Genomic DNA, 16,214 nt, shown 5'->3' with positions numbered 1-16,214 from the left:
CCAGGAGGACAAAGAGGCAACAGGACAGGACTGGGACTCTTCCTGGGAAAGCTGTGGTCAGCCTAGAGGTGAAGCAGAGTCAGGAGAAGGAGCGGGAAGCAGCAAGAGAGCCCAAGGCAACGGGTTCAGGGACAGCTGCCGCCTGTTTCCTGAGCTCTTTGCAGCAGAGCTCGCCCAGCTGCACAAGAACATGAGCGCAGACCCGTCACCTCTGCCCACCTGCTCCTTCTGTGCTCTGGCTGACAACACCTCTTCACGGGACCACTGGATTTCCCTGGAGTCACCTCAGCCCACAGCATCCTCTTGGCCCTCCTACCAACACCTGCAGGACTACTATCTGTTAGAGGATGAAGATTAGTGATAGTGATAGATGGTTAGTGATAGTGATAGCCATAAATAGTGATAGTGGTAGTGATTCTTTTAGTGATAGTGATAGGGACACTTGATATTAGAGGGTGGTGGTTGTTTTAATGATAGTGATAGTTAATATTAGAGGATAGTGATTGTTTTAATGATAGCGTTATTTGATATTAGAGGACAATGACTGTATTAGCGATAGTGATAGTTAATATTGGAGGATGGTGATTGTTTTTGTGATAGTGGTACATTTAGTGATAGTGATACTTGGTATTAGCAGACAATTATTGTTTTCTTGATCTTGATAAATAAATATTTTTCCAAAAGCAGTAAGTTCTTGCCTGGTGTGGCTGTTTCTGTTGGGGTAGAATGCACAGAGCTGGGAGCAGGGCTGGGGGTTTGGCAGGAGCTCTGAGAAACTTGCACTGCAGTGCAGGAGCTGCTTGTGCCACCTCAGCCTGCTTTCCCAGCAGTGGCCGTTCACAAAGCTTTCCTGCACCAGCACGGGGACACGCTGGCTAGCAGTGACATGCAGAAACTTCTCTGGGAGCTCATTTGGGATGCTGCCCTGAATCAGGAAGGTCTGGGCAGAGAGGGAAAGATGTTCTGCGAGGGATGGCTGTCCAGCAGTGAGCACATCAAGAGACCCGAGGTGGTGACTTAGGTCGTGGCAGTCCCTCCCTGAAGAGCTTCAAGAGAGGAGCATCAAGGAGCAGAAAGCTGGAGCCGGGCTGTGTGAGAGGGGAAGGAATGTCCTATCAATCACAGGAGCCTTCTTAAAAATTAGATGGATAACAGCGACTATAATTATAATAAAAATTACAGTCTTGTCGCACGCAGTATGGGAAAAAAGCCCAGAGCTGGGATAGAACAGAGAACTTTTGTGGAGGATTTTGTGAACAGCTAGCTAGTTGACAAAGGTCACACTGATATAATACCGTTAGTTAAGCAAGAAGGAGATGAGGATAGGAGTCAGCGGACAGTGTCCAAACCTGGCAAGGGCACTGAGCCCTTGGTGCAACATCAGGATGGGGGAGAGGATGGTTAGTTAGAAATATGAAGAAAAGATGTGGACAGCTGCAACATAGTAGCCACAAGAATGCTAAGGTAGGTGTAGTTAGCTGATAAGTAACTAACCAATAATGAGCTCACCTTTTGCAATATGTATTGGCCTCATTAACACCAATATAAATGTATGTGCCTACCAATAAAGTTTTGAGATTTGCTGATCACTCATATTGAGTGCCGCATTTCTTCCGCCGATTACCACAAACTTTGATGTGATCTTTTGCTTGAGGGAGTGTGGCAGATGCAGGCTCATTTATTCCTGTTTTTGGACTTGACTTAACTTTTAGTTCAGGGAGATTAAGACTCAGGCAATATAGATGGGGGTATTTCCTGCTGGATTTCTCAAGTGATGGAATGTAGGAAGGCCTTCCAGGTGGAAAGAAGTGACGGAGTGCCTGTCTCAGATGAAGAAAGCGAGGCACTGCAAGAAACCAGCATGCCAGGGAACTGCTGTCCTGGGCTCACGAGTCCGACTGACGGTGGTCCTGCAGGCCTTTGCCCATGCCTGCTCCAGCTGGGCCATCTGCAGCCAAAGCTGGAGGTGTGAGTGCAGCAAAGCTGCTGTCCAAGGAACGCAGCACAGCTGCTGTTGAGGCTGACTGTTGCCTGCAGTGTGTGGGGAGGATATTGCCGGCAGCAATTGCCAGAGAGATGCTTGAAGGCATCTCTGGACAGTGGGCTTTTGGGGGGGTCCTTCTACTTCTTGCTCGGGCGGTAAAGACTGTCCCAAGACAATGCTCTTCCCTTTGAAGTGATGAAGAGGAAGCACTGAGCTCCTCAGCCTTGTTCCTCTCCTCTGCTCTCCACAGCAGCTCCAGCTGCGCCTCTGCGCTGTCTCTCATGGGCCTCTCTGAGATAGCAGCAGCTCTGAGATAGCCACCTCCTGAGAGGGCAGCCCAAGGCTCTGTTCAGAAGAGAGCTGTGCCTCAAGCCTTGAAGCAAGCCTCACAAACTCTTCTCATATAGACACCCACACTTGCAGCCTTCCAGATGCACAACTGAGAGCTGTGGGACATATGGACGCTCATGCCCTGCAGTGCCCTTTCTGAAATGCCTCGGCTGCTTCTGAGGGAGCTGACATGCCACTGCAGCAGCAAAAGAGCTCTGGATTCAATGGGGTCCGGCAAAAAGCGTGCCTGGCATTTGCCTTGTGTGTTGCTCTGTCCAGTGGCCAGTGCCTTGGTTTGCCACCTCATCCCTGCTCTCTGCCACTGGGGCCGGGAGGGGCGGGCCCGGGGCTGTGGGGCTGTGCCGGCCCCGCTTCCCGGGCCGCAGCTCCAGCTGCCGCCGCTGCCTGGGAGCGGCCCCGCTCCGGCGTGAGGGCCGAGGCGCCGGTGCCGGGCCCCATTGGCCGCTGTCGTGCCGCCGCAGGAGAGCTCCCCGCCGTGTCCCGGCTGCAGAGAGCGGCTGCCGGGGCGGTTCGCCTGGGAGTCTGAAGCGAGCATGGCCCAGGGAGCGGAGCCGAGAAATAGAGACCGAAGAGACAGGGGCAGGAAGCAGAACGGAGAGACAAGGGGAGCAAAAGAGGGCCAGGGAACGGGGCCGGAGCTGCGGGAAGGGGCAGCAGGGACAGAGGAAGAGACGCAGAATGAGCAGGAGGGAGCAGGAGAGAGCGAACGCTGGGCTGGGGCGGGATGGAGACTGTTGAAGAAGCTTTGCAGGGACAACAAAATAGAGAGCGAGTGGCAAAGAACAGCGGGCAAGCAAGGGACTGGCAAGTGGCTAGAGCAACACACAAGGAGAAGCCCAGGGGCAGTTTTTGTATGCACTCCAGTAAACCCCGAGGTGTTTTCCTGCTGCAGTGGTCGCTGCCAGCCAGCGGCAGCAGCTGGGGCTGAGGCCCGGCAAGCGGGGCCGGCACAGCCCCGCAGCCCCGTGCCCGCCCCTCAGGGCCCCGTGCGCAATGGCGGCAGCAGGGGACGAGGAGGCCGCGGGCTGCGGGCAGCGCTGCCGCCCCGCCGGGCCACACGCCGCGGGCGGCTTCAGCAGCAGCACAGGAGCTCTGGGGACACTGGTGCTTGTTATGAATAGAAAATTTTATTTTTTTTTAAGTTTCAGAGTTAAAAAAACCAAGCCAGACCGAGTCAGACTCCTTTGGTTTCGCTGCCGAAGAAAAGCCTTTTATCGCCCGTTGATGGCAGGTGATTAACTGATCGTTTCCCTGATGCTGGCCGTATGCCAAGAAGATACCAAGGGAAACCCTCCAGGGTAAAGAGAATGGGCAGTGACACCAGAGACAACATGCAAATAAGGAATGCAGTGCACCCTGGGTTTTTACAGTTTTACAGTTTTTACAGGAAAAAAACCCCTAAAATCACGAGCCAGCAAGTGACTTAAGTGGTCTAAGAATGGGAGCATAGTCCCGTACCTGTTTGGACCTTTTTATTTTCTCACCCTAACCTCAAAAGAAACTGATTAAAGAGACCCCCCGGGTTTGTAAACAAAACAAACCAAGGACTCCACGACTCTCCCGTGAGGACAGAGTCCCCAGCTCTGTCTGCAGACCAGCGGACAAAACTGCATCATCCTCCTCCTTCGTGCCACGCCTGGGAGCAGCGGCGGCGAGGGCGCAACCCATCGATTTCTCCCCACCTGAGCTGATTCTTCTTAATAAAGGCATTAAAAAGGAGAAAGATCTCCTGCCCATTTATTTCAGGTGCCACAGCTGGTGACGGGCCGCCGAGCAGCACAGTGGCGCGGAGCGCGGTAAGGGAGAGCCTGGGCGTGTGGCCCCTTAAGGAAAAAAGGAGGGCCGTGTTCATCGGTGCCTCCCCTGGGGCAGGAATGGAGGGCCCGAGATGGCGCTCAGAGCCAAGGCCGAGGCAGCTGGGCAGCCTGCCTGGGTCCTACGTAGGAAGGAGATGTCACCAAGACACCCTCCAGCCTGCTCTGGCCCTCTGCTCATTATGGGCTGCGGCCTTCACGGTGGGCAGTGATGTGTGCTTGATTCCAGAGGATGCCATGGGCCGAGTTTCTGCAGCTTGTCAGCTGCATAGGACTCTTACGAGCCTTGGAGAGAGACCCGAGGGGTGGAAATCTGTCAGTGCCTCTTTGCTTGCAGCTGGAAACACCTGGGGCTTAAGTGGTGCTTCAGGGACAACCGTACCAAAGGTGCTCTAGAAGGCTGTCCAAGAGCTTCTGAGCGTAGGTTGCCTGGCACACATAAGTCATGCATATTTATTTGCCAGAAGAGCTGCTCGGCTAAAAGGCCAGCAGTGTTACCTGATATCTGCAGCAACCAAGACATTTGTGTGTGTCCCGTGGCGGTGCCTGATGGTGTCCGAGGACAAGGCAGAGGGAGCTCAGGGGCTCTGGATGACTGCTTGAGGGATCTGGGGCACATGTGGTATTTTCTTCCCCCACGTGCAGTGAGCCAGACCCAGGAAGGCTCTAGAGGTGAATAGGCGGCAGCCCGGTGTTCCCAGCAACAGTGTGGGAGTTTGACCGTGGGTTACTCTACAGGACAGCAGGCCTGATGGTGGCACATGGGCTACATCTGCCTGAAAGGGAAAAAGGCTCTTGGCTCCAGAGTTAGCAGGGCTCCTTGAGAGAGAGCTTTAAGTAGCATTGGAAGTGGAAAAGGGAGTAAACCAGGCTGACGGGGGAGATGCGTCAGCACTGCACAGCCATGTTTGGGTGACAGTGGAGGATGGAAGCAGTGCTGCCATCAAAGGTCATGAAAGTGTAGCAGAAGTCATGGGAAAAGCAGGTTTTTGCCACAATTCTTTCAGACAAAAATACTACCAAAGAAACACTCTTGAATTTGGGCTTTTTACAGCAGCCTTCATCCAGGTCTTCTTCTAGGGAATTTCTGAGGAATAAGACATGAGTGCCTCTGCATTCCCATGCACAATGCTGCCTCCAAAATACTCCAGCCCTTCTCCATTTGGCTCCTTCCATTCCTGTGCAGAAGAAGGAAATTCAGTAGAGGGGAGGTGCAGGAATTCACAGGCAACGTGGGCGTACATTGGGGCCTTCACAGCCATCACTTTGTTCTGAGGTCACAGAGCTCTGTTTGATGTCAGGTTCCAGAGCCCCACTGTGCTCTTCAGTGCTCGCTCTGGGCAACACTGCAGCAGCAGCAGCAGCAGCAGCAGCAGCAGCAGCAGCAGCAGCAGCAGCAGCAGCAGCAGAGTGTTGCTAGCAGGGGGGATCATGGTCCTGAGCTGCTACCTCCTGCTGCTCTTTCTCGTGGCCCTGCCAGCCCAGAATGCCCAGAGTGCTCCAGCAGCTGGGCAGGGAGCAGGTAGGCAGGCAGGGGCCAGCACACAGCCCTGGCTGGCAGCAGCGGGGCCGGGAGCAGGGATGGCTGAGCCAGGAAGGCAGCACGGGGCAGGCAGAGGGGCAGAGGCTCCAGGGGAGGTGTGAGGGGCTGCAGCTGCTTTAGGGTGCAGCATGGAGAGAGCTTCCTAAGGAGCAAGGATGTGGGGAGGGTCGGGCCAGGCCCGGAAGCTCAGCACCAGTTCTCCATCACTCAGCAGTGGCTGTCCGTCCCTCCGCTCTGGGTGTCCAGCCTTCTGGCCCGGCTCCAGGGCTGACCCGCACACAGATCGTGTGGGCACGCCACGGCTTTTCCCTTCATGTGGGAGCTGCCAGCTCAGTGTCCCAAGGGCAGCCAGACCCCCCTGCAGCTGTGAGGATGCAGACCTGCTTGAGCGTGCCCTAGCAGTGCCTTCCACATCCAGGCCTTGAGGTGTGCCCATGAGGGCAGTGCACGTGATGGTAACTTCTTGTGGGTGTTTGCTTGTAGTTGTGGACACAGAGAGTGCTCTTTCAGGCCCTGAGCGAGGGGCAGATACCGTGCTGACTCCGAGCTGGTACCTCAAGCGTGAGTAGTCAGTCTGTCCTGCCTTCACAAAAAGGAGCGCCCCTTTTCCCTGTTTTATTCACGAGAAAAATACCGTCATAGGTTAACGTGCTTTTGTAAATCTAACAATAGGGATGAAGGATGACAAGGTTCCTGAAGAGTTCCCTGAAGGATTGCCGGATGTTCCAGAGGAGCTCCTGGCAGCCTTGCATGAAGCCCCATCTGGTTAGTATATCCCACTCTGTTAACCCTGGCAGCCGGGAAGCTGAGCTTTTGCTTCCTGTAGGCATGTGCTGTATCCTGGACAGGCAGAAGCACTCAGTCAGAGTCCTGCTGCAGGCCCACTCCATTTCACAGCTCCTGCAGGGAGCCCTAGAGATGGTCCAGCACAGCCTCCGCTCGCAGCTGTTCTTCCAGATGACTGCCAGGGGCTTCTCCAGCTGCTGCTGCAGTTGCAGCATTCCTGGCCAGGGCTGCTCTGTGCAGACATTGGCATCCAGATGTTGGGCAAAGGCCAGTGCTGAATTTGGGTTCGCCACACGCTCAGCACAGCATGGAGGCAGCAATGACATCAGAGCAAGCCTTGGCTGCCCCTTGCAAAGCTCAGGCTCAGGGACGGGTTGAAGCTGGAGTCCAAGGGTGAGGGGGAACCTGAAGGTACTCCTTCTGTGGGTCATTTGGTTAAGTCTTGGCTGGTTTGGGTCTGCACTTCTTGTTGCACTGCAGAAAATCCAGCTGTCGATTCCTCCTGTCTTGGGGGGGACAGCGGCCTCGTCAGCGCCGCTTGCCGGAATGCCCAGGCCATGGTACCGTGCTTGTGCTGAGGGGCAGTGGCTTCTGGTTAATGTGTGCAATGTTTTGTTTTTCTGAAGAGACAGATTCTGAGACTGTGCCGGAGACCTTAGCTGTGGAAGAAAGTGACAGTGTGCCAGGCTCACATGAAAAAAGAGAACCAATAGAGGACACCAGGACACTTGCTGAGCCTGAGGAATATTCAGGTGAGTGCTTGCTAGATGCTGTCTTGGGCAAAGAGCAGCATTTCTGCTGTATCCCTGCAGTGCTCTCCATGGGTGAATTGCAGGTGCCCAGCACGCAGCCCGGGCCTGCAGCCCGGAGGAGTAGATGGGGCAGTGCTGCTCCCTGGCACACACTGGGCTCTTGTGCATGAGAGCTTGATGGGATCCCTCTTGGTCCCTGATGCTAAGACACCAGAGCCAGAGGAAGCCATCTCTGAAGACAACATCAGATGTCAGTTCTGATCCACTAGCAGTGCCAGTCCTTGGGCAGCTGAAGCACACTGTGGGGTTATGCCTAGTGCAGAGCACAAACGCTGACTCTTGCATTGTCTCTTCTCCTGCCAGGGTCATCCGGTGGGCAAAAAGCCCAGACTGCTGGACACTGTGACCCGAGCAAGTACTACATCCTAGTAGGGACAGTAGCAGCCTCAGCTTTGCTTCTGCTTGGGGCAGTGTCTGGCTATCTAGTCATGCATCAGCTGCTGAAGAGAGACAGGTCAGTTATTAATTGCTGCCATTGGCAAGGAAGTCTTTGCAGCATGCAGGAGCGCCCAGGCGGCTCCTAGCAGGGCTCTGAGGAAACTGTGCTCCAAATTCCTATCTGTGAGGAGTCTTCTTGGAAATCTGTTTCTACAGGAGGAGCCAGGAGGACAAAGAGGCAACAGGACAGGACTGGGACTCTTCCTGGGAAAGCTGTGGTCAGCCTAGAGGTGAAGCAGAGTCAGGAGAAGGAGCGGGAAGCAGCGAGAGAGCCCAAGGCAACGGGTTCAGGGACAGCTGCCGCCTGTTTCCTGAGCTCTTTGCAGCAGAGCTCGCCCAGCTGCACAAGAACATGAGCGCAGACCCGTCACCTCTGCCCACCTGCTCCTTCTGTGCTCTGGCTGACAACACCTCTTCACGGGACCACTGGATTTCCCTGGAGTCACCTCAGCCCACAGCATCCTCTTGGCCCTCCTACCAATACCTGCAGGACTACTATCTGTTAGAGGATGAAGATTAGTGATAGTGATAGATGGTTAGTGATAGTGATAGCCATAAATAGTGATAGTGGTAGTGATTCTTTTAGTGATAGTGATAGGGACACTTGATATTAGAGGGTGGTGGTTGTTTTAATGATAGTGATAGTTAATATTAGAGGATAGTGATGGTTTTAATGATAGCGTTAGTTAATATTAGGGGATAGTGATTGTTTCAATGATAGCGTTACTTGATATTAGAGGAGGGTGATTGTATTAGTGATAGTGATAGTCATAAATAGTGATAGTGGTAGTGATTCTTTTAGTGATAGTGATAGGGATACTTGATATTAGAGGGTGGTGGTTGTTTTAATGATAGTGATAGTTAATATTAGAGGATAGTGATTGTTTTAATGATAGCGTTATTTGATATTAGAGGACAATGACTGTATTAGCGATAGTGATAGTTAATATTGGAGGATGGTGATTGTTTTTGTGATAGTGGTACATTTAGTGATAGTGATACTTGGTATTAGCAGACAATTATTGTTTTCTTGATCTTGATAAATAAATATTTTTCCAAAAGCAGTAAGTTCTTGCCTGGTGTGGCTGTTTCTGTTGGGGTAGAATGCACAGAGCTGGGAGCAGGGCTGGGGCTGTGACAGGAGCTCTGAGAAACTTGCACTGCAGTGCAGGAGCTGCTTGTGCCACCTCAGCCTGCTTTCCCAGCAGTGGCCGTTCACAAAGCTTTCCTGCACCAGCACGGGGACACGCTGGCTAGCAGTGACATGCAGAAACTTCTCTGGGAGCTCATTTGGGATGCTGCCCTGAATCAGGAAGGTCTGGGCAGAGAGGGAAAGATGTTCTGCGAGGGATGGCTGTCCAGCAGTGAGCACATCAAGAGACCCGAGGTGGTGACTTAGGTCGTGGCAGTCCCTCCCTGAAGAGCTTCAAGAGAGGAGCATCAAGGAGCAGAAAGCTGGAGCCGGGCTGTGTGAGAGGGGAAGGAATGTCCTATCAATCACAGGAGCCTTCTTAAAAATTAGATGGATAACAGCGACTATAATTATAATAAAAATTACAGTCTTGTCGCACGCAGTATGGGAAAAAAGCCCAGAGCTGGGATAGAACAGAGAATTTTTGTGGAGGATTTTGTGAACAGCTAGCTAGTTGACAAAGGTCACACTGATATAATACCGTTAGTTAAGCAAGAAGGAGATGAGGATAGGAGTCAGCAGTCAATGTCCAAACCTGGCAAGGGCACTGAGCCCTTGGTGCAACATCAGGATGGGGGAGAGGATGGTTAGTTAGAAATATGAAGAAAAGATGTGGACAGCTGCAACATAGTAGCCACAAGAATGCTAAGGTAGGCGTAGTTAGCTGATAAGTAACTAACCAATAATGAGCTCGCCTTTTGCAATATGTATTAGCCTCATTAACACCAATATAAATGTATGTGCCTACCAATAAAGTTTTGAGATTTGCTGATCACTCCTATTGAGTGCCGCATTTTTTCCGCCGATTACCACAGGCCTCAACCCACTACTTTTATCCCAGCAAGTACAGTGAGACAAGAGCACTCCTTTAGATCCAGTGCATTGAATTCAGCAAAGCCTCCCCAGCCACTCCCAGCTGAGATGTTCAGGAATCAAAGGAGGAAGCTCTACCATGATTTCATTGGCAGTAATGGGGACACGCCTCTGGAAGTGCTGCCAGCTGAGCCAGGGGCTGGGCCTGGGGGGGACTCATGTGCCCCCATTGCTCTCTCAGGGCAAATGCCGTGTGTGCAACACCAAGGAAATGTAATGAACACTGCCTCGGGGATTTCATACAGACAGAAAGGCCAAATGGAGCAAACTTTGGTTTAATGATAAAAACAGATTGTGTCTCAACAAAGACAAAATGTCAAAAGTTGAAGCATAGAAACACCAAACACCAAACATTTATTGCTAAATCTAACACTACTAATACATCTTTAATAATAGTTATATATCTTATATATATCTTAGCTAATAAACAGAGGGATTCCTATCATGTAAACTAATAGAAGAATAAACAATCCTAAAAACTTGAAAAACAATCTTATTTCTATCTAGTCCTGCAGACGCATAACTCTTGCTAGCCTGGGGCAAATGCAGGGCTAATTTGGCCTTTTCTTCTTGGGGAGAGGCTGTGCATCCTTGCGTGGGCGATGTCTTCTCCTGTGCTTGTTCCTCTCCTTGATGGTTTCAAACTCCCTGGAAGACAGGAAACAAACCATCCATTGTTAACTCCATACACACCATTAAGCCAAGTGCCGAGATCTCCCTTTTTTGATGAATTTCCATCTTTTCAGGCTGTGACAAATTGGTAAAGTGATCAGCACCATGAGTCTGATCTTGCTGGTTTCAATTCTTTGAAATGTCTTCCTCCTTTTGCTTCATCCTAGGTTTAATTGGATCAGCAGCATCAAAGCAAGCTTTGATGCATGTGTTCCTGCTTGTACGAACTGTGTCTTGTTGGGGCATGGCAAGGTTTCACTGGGAATGCTGGGTTTGAACGAAGCTGTTTGGGTTCCAAGTGGGCTGTAAGCTTGAGCAGGGCTGCCAGGGGCGATCCTGCAAGTGGCCTCAGCTTGCCCTGTGGTGCCTTTGGAAAGGGTCAGCGTGCTTTAGGCCAAAGGGGCAGCTGGGAGCAGAAGGAGGAGGAGCTTGCGCACCGTTGGCACTGCCCGCACGGAAAGGGGCCTCCCGCTGGCTGGGGCGGCTGGCGCGGTTGGCAGCAGGGACACTCCGCGCTGCCAGCCCACTTGCGGCTTCTCTTCCCTGTCTCCCCAGTCTCCTTCCTGGGAGGGCTTTTCCTCCTCTTCCGTTTGCCCGCAGTCTGGGAATCAAAGAATCCTTACTTATGCTTCCTTCCTTCCTTTTAGAAAGCTGGAATTCACAGCATCCACTCCAAAAATCTATTGGCCTAAGCAAATTCTTCCAAACCCCGAAGAGCTGAGAAAAGGGCTGGATATGGCAGTGGGCTGCGGCAGGCTGCCAACCATGGAGGTTGGAGGAAAATACTCCCCTTTACCACAGCTCTAAGGGGGTGGGATAAATACGTGGCTATCCATAGTTCTACATGTCTGATTTCTACCTCTCTGCCTAACATCTATTTATCTCTGGTTTTCCTCCCCACATGTCTAGGGCATGGCTTTTACATTCAGTCACACTAGTGAAGACACATGATTACCCATTTTCTCCTACCCAAAATAATCGCTCTCTCCCTCTCTCTGTCTCTCTCTGTGAAGCAAATTGCTCTCTGCCAGTAAGGAAAGTATTAAAGGTGCCATGGCACTGGCAGCTCCTTTTTGGGGATACGCTGGGGTGCTACAAAAGATCTCTAAAATTTGGCAGCATCTCCATGAAGGCAGCCCAGATGGCTGATGTTAGCAAGCAGTGGGGAATGAAAGGTGTGATTGGAATCTGAGGGTGCCAGCCCTTGAGAAACCGATTTGTAGAGAGTCAAAGCCCATTTTGATGGTGGTGCTGCTTTGTTGGGTCAAAGTTGTGCTCCACAATTCCGTATTTCAGGGCAGCAGCATAACAAAAGTCTGGGCAGCACCTGCTGCGCCTCTCCCAGTGCGTGGGACCAAGGGAGCCTGGCAAAGCGGCGTCTGGCGTGGCTTGCCAGCAGGGTTTGTGCCCTTCTGCCAGTTTCTTGACCCTGCTGGCATGTCTGGATTTTCTTCCCACTCACGTGAGCAAGAGTGCTGCTGGCAAGTTTCTGCTCTTTTTTCCAGCAGTAGTAGTACTCCACACACTGTGCCACAGTCTTACTCGGGATCTGTTGTGAAGAGCAAAAGAAGGAATCTGAAACAGCCGTCCTGTAGGGTGCATTGGAGAACAATGAGAATACAGAGTAAAGTAGGAATTAAAGTCACGGAGAAAATTGAGGAGGGTGCAAAATGAAATGAATATGCAGGAGTCAGAGAGGCATTATGCAATGTAATAAACCGAGTATTGTGCTACGTGGTGCCACATGTAATGCACAGATCAACATCAAGTCCCTCTAGCAGAGTTCTTCTTTGCCCCGTTCACTGCAGTTATCCCAGCACAAGGTGTTGTGGAAGCAGCAGCATATATGGGAGACAAGTCTAACAGAAGAGAGCTTTGTCTTCCAAAACAGCCTGGAGAGAAGGGCTGCAGAGGCCGGATCATCATTTTCACACAGGCCTTCCATGTCCTGTTCTGTGACTACTTTAACAGTTTTGGTACTTGAGAAGAGAGGGACATAGGTGCAGTATTTGGTACCAGCAATAATCAACATGTCCCTTCTGATGATCTGCCAAGGTGAGAAATGTCCTGTGGCTTTACCTGCTTCTGGATGAGATGGAAATCCTTGCCGTAGGTGTGGAAAGCCTTTTGGAAGGCCTCCTTCTCCTCAGGTGTCCATCTATCAGAGCCTGGCAAGAAAAAGCAGCAGCTGAATTGATCCCTCTAGCCACTTGAAGCAGATCCCACTGGCTGCCGAAAGCAAGCTGGCGCCAGCCGTCATTCACGTGTGTGCATGTCTGCTCCCTCAGAAGGTGATGAAGACGAGAGCAGGCATTCCCCAGGGAAAAAAGCATGGAAAACAAGTCAAGCTGAAGGAGTAGATGCTGGTGCTTTCCCTGTCCCCAGAGAAGGCGAGATCGTGTGCCAGTTTTAAGCACAACTAATTGAAGCAGAAATGCTTGACACGGCCATTAAGGGCACGGCAACATGTGTCAGTGAAGGAAGAAGCTGGGCTTGGGTTACCTGCATAATGATAATCAGCCAAGGGATGGCCTTGAGCTGTTGGAGGACCCCCTGAGAGCAACATCTCCAGAGCCTCCTGCAAGATGCAAAGGAAAAAGGCTTGAGCTGCCCCACAACACAAAAAAGGAGCCAAACCCCACCAATGCTGCCCTTCAGCCGCTTTGCTTCTTCAGCTGAGGATTCAGGCCACTGGCTCTCATATGGGTCAAAGATTGTGCTTTGCTCCCAGTCCCTCATTTTTGCTGCCCAGCCCTTGGCTCCTGCTCCCCAAGGGTAGCATTTTCCTCTCCAACTCCATGATTTTGCTCCTCCTGCATCCTGAATTGCCTCAGCTGACTGAGGCTTCTGGGAATTGTCCCTCAAAATGTCTTCGAGAACACAGATCTCCAGGAGGTTTTCAAGGCAGCAGGCTGCAGGACCCTGCGGCACTGCCTCCAGGAGAGATCTTGTCCCTGCTGGAGCCATTTGGGCTCAGCCCTGCCGCAGCTGGACGAGACACAGCAGGCAGCGAGTGCTCTGCTGCTTGTGAACTCCCTTCTTCAAGGAGCAGCCAGGAAAGGCTGTCCCGCTGCCCGGGCCTTATCAATTCCCTGCCCACTCTTGCCCGCGCCCAAACAGCCGCTTCCTACCGGAACGCTGCCGCGAGCCTGGTGCAGGCAGTGCAGGGCGAGCTCCAGCTGAGCTGCTGCCCCGGGAAGGCCACGGGAGCTGGCCATGTCCAACAGTTCTCTGACTGCAAGCACAACAAAAACCCACCCAAAGTCAGCCTTGAGCCGACAAAGGGGAAGGCTTGCCGTACAAGGCAGGAGGGAAAGCACAAGAGCTAAAGCCTGCAGCTTGGAGAGCACGAAAAGGAGAGCAAAGCAAGGGGCAGCTGAAGCAAGGGCCCACCTAGTGCTGCCTCTCCCTTCCATTCAGCTTTTGTCATAAGGAGTGGGGGCCAATCTCCCCTCTTCCAGTGGCACATGCCTCTGACCCATTTGGAGAGCAGCACAGTTGCTCTTTTTCCTGCTCTGCTGCAGAAGCAGAGTATTGTCCTTACGCCTACCACTTCCACAAGGGAAGATGGGCATGACAAGGAGAGAAGCAGAGCCTGCCAAAAGCTGCCTTTTTACCCAAAAATCACCATTTTACATGCCCAACTATCTCAGGAGTTGAAGGAAAGCTAGACAGCTACCTCTGTCTGGTTTTTCCAGGTCAGGGTCGTCTTCCTCCAAGGGCTTCCAGACCAGGGTTGCAGGCTCTTCATCCTCACTTGGCGGCCCAGTCTGCAGCTCAGGGAGCTCGGCCTGAAAGTCACTGCCAACATTGATGTGTCTAGAGGAAGAAGGAGTAGGATGTAAGAAAGGCAAGTGGTCAAGAGACACCTGGCGTGCAGCCACAGCCTTGGACCAATCCCACTGTGACTCTGAAAGAGCAGTTGTCTTGCTCGCCATTCCTCAAGTTTGCTGTCCTTTAACCCTAGGCCAAAACTCACGGCTCAGTGTGGGCTCTTGCTTTCCTTTTCATTGTGCCTCTCCTTTCCACCTGAAAGAGATCAAAACAACGCTCCAGATAAAACTCATTCTGCCAAGATGTGTCGGTAGCCCTGCTTCTCATCCTCACCACTGAAAACCCCAAGCTCCTCTGTCCCAGCTCCTCTCCATTAGGTGTCATTGCTGCATTTTTCACTTGGAATTTCTGAGGCAGGTCCCTCTAGCAGTCTGCAGCTTGCTCAAGAAGGAAAGCTGAAGGGCAGGCACTAGAGTGCCTTGAGTCTTGGGGCCAGTGAGAAGAGCCAAGAGGATGCATGGAAGATGCGCTACTGCAGGCTTGGGTTGGATGGAAGGCAAAGGTTCTTCAGCCAGAGGGGGCTTGGGCACTGGAACTGCCTCCCCAGGGAAGGGCTCCCAGCACCAAGGCTGAGAGAGCTCCAAAAGTCTTTGGACACTGCTCTTGGGCACAGGCTGGGATTCTTGAGGCTGTCCTGAGCAGGCCCAGGTGCTGGGCTCCATGATCTTTGGGAGTTCCTTCCAGCCCAGAAAATGCTGTGACACTGTGATTGTGTTCCTGAGAAGCACCACTCAAGAGGGCATCTCACAGCTGCCTCTGACCGTGAGGCAGAGCCAGCCCTACACACATTGAACAACACAGACAAATCTAGAGCAATATCTCTCTGGAAAAGAGATGCAAGGCAGTGGGAAAAAATCAAAAAAGCTATGAAAATAGTATGTGTCTGTAAGTGATGTAAGTATGTGAGTATATAGGAATTGCTGAAACCAGATCATTTCTGAGGATGAAAGCCAGTACTGCAGACAAGCCCAGCAAACTGCTTCCATGCTCTGATGGGCAGGCATCCCAGAGGCGAAGTCCCATCCTTCTGGTTTTTCAAGCTTTGCAGGAAGTGTGACCAGAGTGAGGGCGTAGCAGGATTAGCGGACACTGAACCCCTGACCTCCTGCGGAATGACCAGTTGGTTTTGGGGTCACCACAACGTAGTTTTAGGACTTAAATGGGTGCCACGAAGTTTTACACAGGTCACCAGTAGACGAGAATCTGCAAGTGCACCGTGACAGCTCCCTACGTCCTCTATGGAAAGGTGTGTATTTCCCCTGGAGGCAGCATTATTCCTGGAGAAGTTGCAGCCTGCTTTCATGTGCAACCTCGTCTGGGGAAAGTGAACACACACCGTGTCTGTGGTGGTTGGTGGCAGAGCCAGCTGGAGCCTCCTGCCGTTCTGTGAGTGCTTTGGGGGCCCACGGGGATTTTCTTACCTTGCACAGTGCCAAAGTGCTGTGGGGATGCCTGGCAGTAGACGAGGAGATGAGGATGTCGCTGCAGAGGCCAGCTGTGGCGCCGAGTGCAGAAGGTGGCTGCTGAGGGACAGCCAGGAGCAGATGCTGCAGCTGCTGCTCCAGCTGCTCCACCGGTGTTCCACCAACGGCCGCAGGATCAGCAGACAAGGGCAGTTGCTACAGGCACAGCCCAACATTCCATGCAGAACCCCAGGGGAACCATGGGACAGAAACAGGGATAGGCCACCTTTGCCCCTTCTACTTCTTCTGCTGCAAGTTTGCTCTGAAAACTGAGGAGAAAAGCTCCCCACTGGGGCTTTTCCCCTCAGTCCTCTGGATGGGGAAAAGTAGAGCAGGGACAGCTCTGGCTCTCCTCTTTGCTTCTCTGTAAGGTGCCTGCAGCTGAACAGGCACAGGAGGCTGGCTCTGTCCAAGCGCCCATTCCACATTTCCTGCACTGCAGAACCAGGATG

The 16,214-nt window shown here is 52.3% G+C and overlaps 2 protein-coding genes across 4 annotated transcripts; one reads left to right on the top strand and one right to left on the bottom strand.

Moving 5' to 3' along the window:
* The first annotated feature begins 5,555 nt into the window (after positions 1 to 5,555).
* On the top strand, positions 5,556 to 8,792 carry LOC135307196 (uncharacterized). The gene is made up of 6 exons (XM_064431811.1): positions 5,556 to 5,671; positions 6,176 to 6,253; positions 6,365 to 6,457; positions 7,105 to 7,230; positions 7,594 to 7,744; positions 7,885 to 8,792. The coding sequence occupies exons 1-6, from the start codon at positions 5,581 to 5,583 to the stop codon at positions 8,246 to 8,248; spliced, it is 903 nt and encodes a 300-aa protein (XP_064287881.1). The 5' UTR covers positions 5,556 to 5,580; the 3' UTR covers positions 8,249 to 8,792.
* A 1,334-nt stretch (positions 8,793 to 10,126) lies between these two features.
* LOC135307195 (transcriptional-regulating factor 1-like) lies at positions 10,127 to 15,877 on the bottom strand. Of its 3 annotated transcripts, XM_064431810.1 has the most exons (5): positions 15,721 to 15,877; positions 14,145 to 14,494; positions 12,545 to 12,633; positions 11,928 to 12,014; positions 10,127 to 10,441 (listed from the first exon to the last, which is right to left on the bottom strand). In XM_064431810.1, the coding sequence occupies exons 2-5, from the start codon at positions 14,401 to 14,403 to the stop codon at positions 10,433 to 10,435; spliced, it is 444 nt and encodes a 147-aa protein (XP_064287880.1). In that variant the 5' UTR covers positions 14,404 to 14,494; positions 15,721 to 15,877; the 3' UTR covers positions 10,127 to 10,432. The 3 variants fall into 3 exon arrangements, 2 of the variants coding, with proteins under 2 accessions (XP_064287880.1, XP_064287879.1); XR_010367916.1 differs by lacking the exons at positions 14,145 to 14,494; positions 15,721 to 15,877 and adding an exon at positions 12,968 to 13,492; XM_064431809.1 differs by lacking the exon at positions 10,127 to 10,441 and having other exon boundaries at positions 11,074 to 12,014.
* Positions 15,878 to 16,214: the final 337 nt, after the last annotated feature.

The sequence above is a fragment of the Passer domesticus genome, chromosome 9 (assembly GCF_036417665.1).
Source record: "Passer domesticus isolate bPasDom1 chromosome 9, bPasDom1.hap1, whole genome shotgun sequence".
Lineage (NCBI taxonomy): Eukaryota > Metazoa > Chordata > Aves > Passeriformes > Passeridae > Passer > Passer domesticus.
This window is presented reverse-complemented; position numbering and strand designations above follow the sequence as displayed.